The 12,315-nt window shown below is 36.6% G+C and overlaps 1 protein-coding gene across 1 annotated transcript in view; it reads left to right on the forward strand.

The window, feature by feature from the left end:
• The window catches only part of VWC2L (von Willebrand factor C domain containing 2 like), a 169,795-nt gene that overhangs the window by 28,676 nt on the left and 128,804 nt on the right, over window positions 1-12,315 (forward strand). The window contains exon 2 of the mRNA XM_044667519.1: window positions 2,620-2,749. Within this exon, the coding sequence (XP_044523454.1) occupies window positions 2,620-2,749 (130 nt within the window). The remainder of the gene's footprint in view (window positions 1-2,619; window positions 2,750-12,315) is intronic.

Consider the following 12,315-nt stretch of genomic DNA (forward strand, 5'->3'; position numbering starts at 1 on the left):
TTATACTAGGCATCCCCAAAACCTTGGGGCACAAAGACAATAGGGGCACCCTACACATGAAAGGAGTTTGTTCTTCTTGGACTAAATGGACATTAAAGTCTCTTCAAACCTAAAATTCTGTAATTCAGTGATTCTGGCATATCTTTTCCCTTTTATTGTAGGCAAAAGGATAGATCAAGCTGTTATTCTATTGCAAAGGATCAGGGTAGAACTAGAGATGAGCTTATTTTTTAATAAAAGGAAAGAGGGAAACCTTTGTGAATTATTGAGACTGATGTATAAGGGTTAGTATTTCTACTTATGCCAGTCATTGCTAGTAAGGCAGAACACTCTTGGATTCCTCCTTTTATTTTCTTATTTGAAGTTTGTTTTTTTTGTGGTGGGCGATGATCTAGAGTCCTTAAGTCTGTATGTTGTTTGTAATTTATACATTAGAGGTACATCAGAAAAAACCAAAGCCATCAGAGATATAAAGTAGTCTCCTCTGAGGCATGTGGATAAAAATCAACACACATCATAGGGCTTACCAGTACTATTCAATAAACATATTGATCAAATAGAGGGAAGAAGCTATATTTTCTCCCACTGATTCTGTGGCTAATCCTCCCTGTTTGCTGTAATACTGTTTTTTCTTCATGTTTTTAATAAAAGAAAGCCCACAAATAAAATGTAGGCTATGACACTCCAAGCAGAAATCAAAGTTGCAATGAATAAAGGAAGATAATTAGATGGAAGGATTCCACCCTTCCCTTTGCAACCCACCCAGCCATCTCTGACATAAGGAGAGCCTATATTATCTAAATTGTTTGAGCCACAGGTAAATGAGAGGTGATGGGGATCACTTACAGACAGCAGCCCCTGAGACAAAGAAACAGGGTTTTAATTAATGCAGTTAAGAGTGGGAATGAATTTCCTGCAGAATAAATGGCCTGATTTGAAAGCTGCTTCTTAAAGGTGAACTAAAAAGCACTGACATCACCAAGGGCTGTAGTCAGAATTCTTTTTGGCTGTTGTAGTAACCAAATAATAGTGCCAAGACATGCAGCTGAAAAAAGAAAGACCCAATTTGGTCACTGCTTTACATGTAACTGGTTCTGGAAGTTCCTAGGAGGAAACCCCCAAACTGAAGTCACTGCTTAGCTGGTAAGTAAAACGAATAATGGTTCCCAGCTAATTTTTTTCATTTCAATTCATAACTTCTCAAATCTAATATGATATATTCCATACTCCTTGGCTCTTAAACAGTGACTTTTTTAATCAATAGATTTTTGTGTCTTCATGAAGGTGAGATGAAAGAAATTCACTAAATCTTTAAAGAAGCTATAGTAAGATATTCAAATTAAAAATTCAGGCTCCTCTAAAATTCACATAGGGAAAAAAGGTCCTTTAATATGTAGCAACCTGAAAAAAATTTGTGTGGAGGGCAGCTCTGATTGCTTAATAAAACTCTCTTGAAGGGCAGCTGGGTAGCTCAGTTGATTGAGAGTCAGGCCTAGAGACGGGAGGTCCTAGGTTCAAAGCCAGCCTCAGACACTTCCCAGCTGTGTGACCCTGGGCAAGTCACTTGACCCTCATTGCCCACCCTTACCACTCTTCCACCTAGGAGCCAATACACAGAAGTTAAGGGTTTAAAAAAACTGTCTTGTTTCTTGGTAATCCACTCTCTCTAGATATAAAATGAGGACAACCCTCCTTATATAATAAGACTCACCTTGTACAGGCTGTGACATACACCTGGAATGCCTGTTAATATCCCTAGTTTCCTTCAAAGTCCAGTTCATGTGTCACCTCCTAGGGGAAACTTTGGCTATTTTTAGTTTCTTGTGGTTCTCTTCCTTCTCCTGAATCTATCAAATATTTACTTATTTGTTGACATGTTGCATCTCCATCAGATGATCAGAATGTAAGCTCCTCAAGAGCAGGGACAAGAATGAATTTTGTCTTCAGATCCCAAGAGCCTAGCACAGTGCCTTTCACAGACTGGGTGCTTAATAAATGCTTGTTAGTTTGGTTTGGGTTGAAGTTACAGTATCATTTCCCTACCCAATTGACACAGCCTACTCACTTATTAGAACAGGTAGGTAGTGAGAATAAGGCAAGCAACTCTTCTACTAGTGTAATCCAGACAAGGCACCCTGATAGCCTTTTTGTAAAAGAAGGAAATTGAGCATAAAAATAGGCAAAAGCAAAGATCCAACTCTATAGGGACTTTAGAGGCCATCTAGTCCAATTCCCTGATTTTTACAGATGAGACGAGGTCAAGAAATGATAAGTGGATCGCTTAGGGTCACATGGGTAATAGGATTTGAAAACAGGTCTCTCCAGTCTGCATCTCCCACTCTCCCCATTACACCATGCTGCCTCTGAGAAGCCACAGGCTGAGATTTGTCCAGCAAAGGACAATCCAATCACACTGACTTGAGACCATTGTTACCTACTGGAATACTTTACTCCAGGTGTTGTGCTTGATTTCAGGGGGGTTTATGGTGGTGGAAAGGGTGAAATGAATGAATGCAGTAAAGTCAATACAAACAACGATGCTTTATTTTTTGACAACATGTGAATATGCAAATGTTTCAGCTACAGGAGAAAAGGGGCTAATTTTAGATTTGTTCCTAGCCCTCTCCATGTGAATGGTGTCGCTGTGAGCCCAGCAACGAAGTGCACTGTGTTGTAGCAGACTGCGCAGTTCCTGAATGTGTCAACCCAGTCTATGAACCAGAACAATGTTGTCCTGTCTGCAAAAATGGTAAGACCATCCTGCACTAGCTTTTACAGAGGGGTCAGAGCAAAGCACTGTCGATACCTTCCCCACATGAACGCTTATCCAAACTAGAGCCTCAATCTCCATTGACTGCTTTTTGATGGAGGTATGGCTAGTTCATCTTTGCATCCCACTCAAAAATCAAAATCAGAAAACAGTGAAATGCCTCTTTCCACCAACAAGAGCAAAGAAGAGGTGATACCTTTCCATGTTGTGATCTCATATTTCATGCTGTTTGTGGGGATCTGGGTAGGGCTTGCTGACATCCTCCTATAACCAACTTCTGAGACAGGAAGATCTGATTCAAGTCCTCCCTCTGATCCACAATGGTTATGTGACTGTGGGCAAGTTACTTCTTCAGTGCTCTTGGCTAAGCAATTCTCCAAGATGCTAAGTTCCTGATCTCTGTGGCTAGAGGACATTCTCTCACCAAGAAGTTCCCTAAGCCAGTGAGATCCCAGGTCCAGTCCATGTGAGCTTAGTGGTTGCATTTCTGTTTCTTTGATGGATGCCATGAGGCAAGGCTATTCGTGTTATTTCAGAGTGATCCATAATATAAAACAGGACAAGGCATGGAGTAAAGGTTAAGGTACTTTGTTTCAGACATTTGAAAAGGCATTAGGTCAAAAGTTAAGTCTTGAGAGAAATATTAAAATCACTTCTGCTAAAGGGCATTCATAATTAAGGGAGAGTAGAAAGTATTTCATTTTATTAATGTCTTTATTTGAGTAAAGGGGAACCCCTCTCTGACAACTACAGAATGGAATACGGCATATAAATTTGGACCTCATTCAGAGGAGTTAGCTATTAAAGCACCACCCCCACCCTTCAACACCTTAACATAAAGCAAGGTCACCTGTAAGGTAGTCCCATAGAATGGACCTAGGTCAGCATTACAATAATATATGCAAATTTTAATCTAACATTGTAATTGGAATTTTAATAGCTGGGGCAAATATATTTGAGGGGAAAAGGGGCCAGATGGAGGGAGAGACCTTACATGCTAAGAACCCATGGGAAAAGAGAGACCTTGGCTCACCTCTGATGAGGAGATAGATATGCCATGTGTACTATTGCAGGAGAAGCTACTGGCTGCAGAGGGAACAGAGTAGAACTTGGTTTGGGAAGATTTACCAGTCATGCAGAAAGATCTGAGGATCCCAGTTACATCTTTACCTCCATGTCATTTTTGGTGACTTTCATGAAAACCATAATGATAGAAAAAAATGGTAGTGGGAGAAAAATCCCATGGTGATATCCCCCAGGTGATATACCCCAGTTCTAGCAAAGAAATGGGCAATCATCCCATGGGATTGATGACCCAAAAGCACATTTCTTCCACACATTATGTATTAGTAACTTAGGACAGTGTCAGTCACTCCACCTCAGTGATATCCATGCATGAATCATTCATCATTTCCCATTAGTGGCCTTTACATACAATGCAGAAATCTGTCTTCATCTAACTCCTTTGTTACCAAAAAATAAAATAAAAAATACTGTAAATCTCCATTTTTAAGATATTCTTTCCTGTTATACTAATAGCTCCCTGAGAAAGTTTTTTTTTCCTTTTTTAACATAATAAAATCACCATAACATTACATTTTTGATGGCCAGAGTCCAGTATAAGGATGTTCACCTTTCCCAAGTTAACATTTTTGTTTTGATTTTCAATACTTGCATGTTTTCTGTTACAACCAGGTTATTATGATAGTTTGATGAGCAATCTTCTTTTGTAAAACCATAATCAGTCAAAGAGGACTAAAGCTATTTAATTAGGGCTAAAACAAAAAGAGCTATGGCAGGTCCTTACAATTATTTTTGTGACCTATTATCTTCCCAGACCACTTAGGAAGGCATTTTTATCCAGAGGAAACTTGCTTGTTTCAATAGTGTTCTTTCTCTATTGGCAAGGCCATCAAATCAAGATAAAGTAGTTGGTTGAACCGAATAATGAATTACTCACCTGAATTTTCTTCTTTCACTAATTCAATTCACCTACAATGTGATAGAGACTTTCTCTCTATGAGTTATCCAGGGAAATAAATTTATATCGGTTTATAGTTTTAATCCACACAGTATATGCTAAAATATCTAATTTGAGACTATATTTTAAAAGGAATGTGAAACAATTGGAAAGGGTCCAGAAGAGAACAAGCCATATTATTTCAGGATTGAAAAATGAGACCTATGAGGACTGGCTAGAGGAGTTAGAATAATTTTGTCTGAAGAAGTAAAGACTCAAGAGAGGTTTTACTGTCTTTAAGCATACGAAGGGTTACTCTAAGAAGAATGGGGACCCGTTATTTTCATTACCTCTGAGGATAGAAGAAGCAAATAATCAGCCACATAGGCCATCCTTTAAAAATAAGATTGATAACTATCTAACTGAAAGACAACCTTTCCTGAAAGCAGCTATGTGAGCAGGCCCCTAAAGAGCTTATCTTCCCCTAGGATTCTCACAGCTAAGTTTGCCTCATTTTCAAGGAAAACACACCTATCCTTCAGGGTCACAATATGAATCCATAAAGAATAAACATACCCAGGAAAAAGAATGGGGCACCTGAGGCCCTTGCTAGAACATAATGCATTACTGCATAGATGTACATGCAATGAAATCATGCAAAAATATTTCTCCAGGCAGAAAAGGCTCAGGACTGTTAAAAGAATTAGGTCTGTTCCTCTGCAATTACAAAAGGGTCACACTGCATTCCAAATCACTTGAATTGTTCCATTTGATAGTACTACTTGTCAGAGTAGATACTTCAAGTTCAATTAAATCAACTTAGTAGAATTTTTTTCTATTGCAAGGTTAGAACTGGGTTTTATTCTTAATTTAATTAGGCAGTTCTTATCCTTGACAAACTCCACCTGAATATCAATGGTGGACTAAGCAATATCTCAAATTAGTGGTTCCTAAAAGTTTTTGGTCAACAAATCACTTGGATAGGGCAGAGAGAATGTGCACACCATTTGCCATATCTATTTCTTCTTGCTACTAAAGAAAAAGAAAACTTCATTTCCTTTTGCCATGATACCAGAAAGGTAAATAATGTCTGGCTTTTCTTAGATATCAGAAATAAATTATTTAGTTATACTAATTTTATTTTAATTTTAAACCCTTAACTTCTGTGTATTGACTTATAAGTGGAAGAGTGGTAAGGGTAGGCAATGGGGGTCAAGTGACTTGTCCAGGGTCACACAGCTGGGAAGCGTCTGAGGCCGGATTTGAACCTAGGACCTCCAGTCTCTAGGCCTGGCTCTCAATCCACTGAGCTACCCAGCTGCCCCGATACCAGTTTTTTTAAGGATAAAATTATCATGTTATAAACAAGAGATCATCTCAGGAGTATTCTCATATGCCACCAATGGACTCTAGGGCAAACTTTCAATCTTTTCTTTTTTTAAAACCATTATTTTCTGGCTTAGAATTAATACTAAGTATTTGTTCCAAGGCTATGAAATTTGGATCAAGTGACTATAGTGTCACACAGGAAGTATCTGAGATCGGAATTGAACCCAGATCTTCCTGACTTTCCATCCAGTGAACCACCTAGCTTCTCTCACCCTTTTATTCTTAATTGGATGGATGAAAAAAACAGGACAACAAAAAAAAGTTAGAGAAAATGCTTCAGAAGAGGGGGTGAATTGCAAAAAAAGAAAAACCAAAGGAAAGATGATCTCAATGAAAATCCCCATTTTAAGAGTTCTACCATGTCAACATAATGGTGCATGCTTATAATCCCAGCTACCAGGGTGGCAGAGGCTAATGAATCTCTTAAACTCAAGAATTCTGTATTATATTAGCTTCTGCTAATTGGGTGTCTGCACCAAGTTCAGCATTAATATGGTGAGCCTATGGGACACTAGGATGCTGAGGAGGGGCCAACTAACTTAGGTCAAAACCAAAGCAGGTCAAAGATCCTGTGCCAACCATAAGTGGCCCTGGCAATTTCAGCCTGAGTCAGATGGGAAGACCCTGTCAGAAAAAAGGAAAGGAGTTCCATCTTTTAACTTAAAGCAAAAAAATAGATTTAAGTTGGGAAACAACTCAATGATGTTTGCTATATTTCCTATAAACTTTATAGTTTATCCGTTTGCATAACTGTTGATAATCTTTGTGGGCAAATAATTTCCCTTTACCTCTATATGGTCTCTATATGACTGATTTTCCTGCCTTCCTCAATTATAGCTTGCTGAGGGCAAAGAGCAATGCAGATATGAAGTAAATGCACAAATCTTTCCTTTCCATCATGATAAACTTCATCATAACATGCCTTGGCTCAATCTCTTTTCTCTGGAGCAATTTAAGAGCAAACTCAATAAGAATGACCCAAGCCTGATTCAGAATTGTCTAAGAAAAAGTGGATCATCTATGCTTTTAAAAGCTTCAGACTTGGGGCAGCTATAGCATAGTGGATAGAAAGTCAATCCTAGAATTGGGAAAGCCTGGGTTCAAATCTGTCCTCTGACACTTCCTAGCTATGTGACTCTGGGCTCTTACCACTCTTCTGTCTTAGAATTGGTAAAATAAAAGCTTCTGACTTCTACTAAGTCTTAATCTTACTTTGCAATATAAAACTTAATCTGCTTCTATACAAAATGGAGTGAGTCTCATGTGAGACGAAGAATTAAGAAAATATCTCATTTGTGCATCTGTGCTATGATCATCTAATTCACTGAAAATTCATCTTTAATGAATGGTAGCATGCATAGTACAATGTTATCAAATTCAATTAGAAAAGGATCCCTACCTGAAGGTAGCCATCTTGACTTAGAAAATTAGAACATTTTTTCCATGAGGAATTTTCATTTATTTTAATAAACATTTTCCAATTATATTTTAATCTGATTCTAACTGCACATGGGAGTTTTACAGACTGCTACCAAATTCAACACTTCTGCAGTAATGGATAAATAGCCAAAAGGGAAGACAGTTCAAATCCTACCTCTGACACATGATGGTTGTCTTATTATGGGCAAGAGGGTTAACTTAACAAATGATCCCATAAACTCTCCAAGACTGTTTTGCAATATAGGTGTCTATATCCATTAATAGAAAGAATTGCCACCTTGAGAGACATGTCAAGAAGATCATATATCCAAATCAATATGTACACACATACATGCAGATATTAATATGTATCTGTGGTTTTATATTTATTGTATGTATATATGTCAAGTCTTCTACCATTTCTTTATAAGATTAGATTAAGAAACTAAATATTCTCTGGTCATGATAAAATTGCAAGCAGATGACATCTTTGAGGATACTTCTTTATATAAATTTTTCTTAAAGGTTAGTCAATTATTCTAAACTCTGACTTATGTGACCTTAAATTCATCTACTAAAGTTTACATAAAATTTAAATATATTCTAGTCATTGTTGCACCCTCTCTGAATAAAAAAGTGCTTTAACCCCATATAAAATATGTGAGTCCTAGTTATTCTAAATAACATTAGACCAAAGCCAAAGAGAGCTGAGAAGAATTTTAATTATTTTAATTTAATTTAATTATACAGGATGTCCCAAAAGCCTTAGGGCAAATTTAAACTTTAACATCTTAAAATTGCACTAAGACTTTTGGAACATCTTATGCATAAGGTAAAGATTCACAGGAGGTAAAGGTAGGCAAATAGCTAGATGGAATTTGGAGGAAATGGATATCTCTTTACTTTAAAGGTATCATTTGATCCCTATTCATTATTCCTCTATCCTCATAAGAACTGTTGTTTTTTTTTTTTTATTCTTTTCAGGACCTTCCCAATCTCAGTGCTTTTTGTTGGTTGGTTGGTTGCATTTCCTAATTCTATTTACTCTTCTGGCATTTAAATGTTCTGTATATTGTGTTTAGGGAGACTAATACATCGTTGATGAGTGATTTCATTTGATTTGGGAAGATCTTCCCTCAACACATATCATATGCCATCTATAATTTAGAGTTTTAGTGAATCGCATAAATCTCAGGAAGATTCAGTCAGTGCAGGCAACCACTGGTCACACAACCTGCAAGTGTCAAAGGTGAGACTTGATCACAGGTCTTCCCAACTCCAAATATGGCATGCTCCCTTTACATTATCTCATCCACCAAAACATACAATATAATAGGTGGCCATCACATTGCGTATCTTAATATAATACAAATTAGAATGTAACGTGTGCCTGAGCGGAGCATGAAGCACTTTGATGAGAAGTCACTTCCATTTGGGGATATAAAGGAAGGTGCTGTCAAGGCATTTAAAATGCGTGTTATCAGTGAGATCTATAGTTAATTGCCCATTTTTGTGGCGGTCAAAGTAAAATGACTTCTTGGAAATATGGAAAGCACAGAAAATGCAAAGTACAATTAAGCAATAAATTTGCCTTTTTCCTAACCAAATGTTTCAATGGAGGCTTAGATGAGATTTTGTCTGATATCTCTTATCACTACCATGTATGATGGATACTTTAATTAGAAGAAAACTAGTCATAAGGCTGATGGAGAGAGAGAGAAGAAAAAAAGGGTCTAGATAATTTTGATATTATAGTTGGTTCCTAATAATTGAGCTATATAGACATTATATATTGTCTAAGTGTAACCCATGATTAAATTTGCACAACAATCCACTTGACTATCCCCCTAAATAATCTGTGAACTCCTGGTATAGGAAGTTCTTTCACCAAGTATGTCATTTGGGGAGGCAGACAAGACACATAATCATTAACATTCTTACCCCCCAAACAATAAAAACTATAACTAAAAACATACCTCTTTTTTTCTGGATCTCTACTACTGATGTGATGTGGAAGGTAAATTTACCCCTGTTGTTTGTTATTTTGTTTTGTTTCTTTTCTGCTCTATACTGCTTATGGTATAGGAAAAACACCATAGAAAAAGAAAAACGCCCAGCTCTTGGTTCAAGTCCCAGGTTTCCAAAAGGAATGGAACTCTTCTAAACAATTAAGCTGACTAAAAAAGGAAGAAATGAGTGAAAAGCAGGATAGATTAAATCAATGAGTTTGTATGCAAACTTCCCGCTGAGATTTTTTTATCCTCATCCATTTAAATAATCAGTCACAGGACACATTGTACACTTCCAATTGGCACTGGAATTTTGTATTATAATTTTGTGTCCTCTCAATTAATTAAAAATCCAATAAATGCACCAATAAAAATGCAACTTACCCCCAAACTGTGAAATTCTTCTTAGCACATTCAAGAAGCCTTATCACCCATTTTATGCTCACATTAATGCAGTTGCTAAAATATTCACTTGTATTTGCCCATTTGCATTTTCATTAGGCTATTTAAGGGAAAAGAGCCTTATAAGATTCAGATTTGGGTTCCTATCTTTGATTTTAATTTAATTTTGTTCCCAGTTACTCAAGTAGGTAGCTATGACTTGGCGGGACCTACTTAAAATCAAATGTTTACTGGCAACTCTCCATACCCAATTGCTTTGTAAATGCCAAGAATAGCTCATGATGAAAGAATGTGCTGTGAAAGACAGTTTCAAAGACAACATCTCATTGGGGGTCAGAATGATCTTAGATGATATAAAGTTGATGTCAACATAAAGTAACTATAAACTGTTACATTAATGAGCCACAAACTACAATTTCTTACATCTTTTTTTAAAAAACTCAAACATTAAAGGGCTTCTGCTTCCTCAAATCCACACATTTCTTTCTTAATTCATCTACATTCCCAACTTCAAAGCATTAGTTTTATGTTGCTAATTTAACAAAGATACGTTACTTGCTAATCAAACTAGGGTGTAATTACCAAGTCTAAATTTCCCTTAAAAGTAAGTGAAGAGGAAGGCACACCTGGTGGTACAGACTGATAGCAAAGTTTCAACTTTCTTCTTAATTTGACAAATTAGGATTGTTTCCTCTCTTCATTGATTTTGGCAATGCGGATCCATTTTTTTCCCAATTAGAGCACTTTTAAAAATAAAGACATATGATTTCATCAGTTTAGGGAACTCTCGGTTTAGAAATCCCATTCACTAAACAAGATCAGCAACTCCTCTGTAATGGAGAATCCTTTTTTAAATTCAATTTCTTTCTAGTCAATATTATGTCCTCACTCCCTCTCCCCTTCCTCATCCTTATTAATAAAGCAAGAAAAACAAAGCCTCTGTTTTATACTTGTAAGTCATAGCAAAACAAATTCCAACACTGACCAAGTCCAAAATGTATATATGTAAATATAAATATAAACAAATTTATATATATATATATATATATATATATATATCTGCAGTCTAGATCCATTACCTCTTTTTCAGATGGACAGAGGATTTCATCATGAATTCTTTGAAATTATGATTGATCATTGTGTTGGTCTCTCAAATTTGTTTTTCTTTAATATACAGTTTACAAGTTAGTCTTAAGTTACCTCAGGTGGCTTACAGCTAGTATGTATCAGACACAGAACTTTGGTCCAGCTTTTCTTGACTCTAAAGCCAGTCCTCCATCACCTTCTCTCTCTTGTAAAGGAGATCCACCTCCTAAATGGGTGTTTGAGAAAGTTACTTTAATGTATACTTTAGTTACCTAAAGCAATGAATTCCTGCCTGACGGTCAAGAGAAGCTACTCTCAGTAACTTGGTTATACATAATAACTAGTATCGACCATAATTCTATCTCATGCTATTATTTTTTTAACTCCCAGAACTGACTGTGTATCTAATTTCTTGTCTTAAATATATCTGAACATCTGTTTGGCTATAATTTCTAATAGCATTTCTGTAGACTGTTGTTAATTGTTAGAATTGAAAAAGCTCTAAAGTAGCCTAGTGTATTAATATGCTCTACTGATTAATTACTAATAAAGGGACTATAATGAAGCAATGTCAATTATAGCTTCTTTGGCACTATTACTGATTTGAAGCAATATTGAATAGGAGTTGAATATACACCTCAAGGATTATACCTTTCCATTGATTTAAGACTACCTAGGCATAGCTCAGAACATGCATTTTTCTAGGAAGTATGAGCTTTTGGGAATGATAGCCCTTGCTTGACTGTAATTACAATCAAGTGTTTGATATCCTGCCAGTGATCTCATAGCCTCCATTTCATTGGAGATCCCAATGACCAAAAAAACAGGAGTAAGATGTACTAGTCTTATGGTTAGATGGCTAAGAATTCTGTCTGTACAAATTGTAAAGCAAAAGTGGAGTAAGAAAATGACCATATTGTTAAAGAACTCCCAGTTGCCTTGACTCATGCCATGTCACATTGCTCAGACTTGATACTTTGAAAAGTTTCCCTTTCTTCTTGTTGATGCCAAGTTTAGGGGGCACTAACACAACAGCACTATTACAAACACTTTGGGCCAGCTGATATCACACTTCGAAATAATAACCTCTCAGCTCTTTGTGACCCCTTCCATATCTGTAGGGCCAGGGACTACAGAACTGTCTGGTCAAATTCCCTTTCCACAAATATCCAATTTTTATTATGGATTTTCCAAATATCCACAAGAACTATGTAGGAATGGAACAGCCTTGGGACAAAGTCCTATATACAACATCCCAATTATGCCCACATCCAATTTTT

Source organism: Gracilinanus agilis, chromosome 3 (assembly GCF_016433145.1).
Source record: "Gracilinanus agilis isolate LMUSP501 chromosome 3, AgileGrace, whole genome shotgun sequence".
NCBI lineage: Eukaryota > Metazoa > Chordata > Mammalia > Didelphimorphia > Didelphidae > Gracilinanus > Gracilinanus agilis.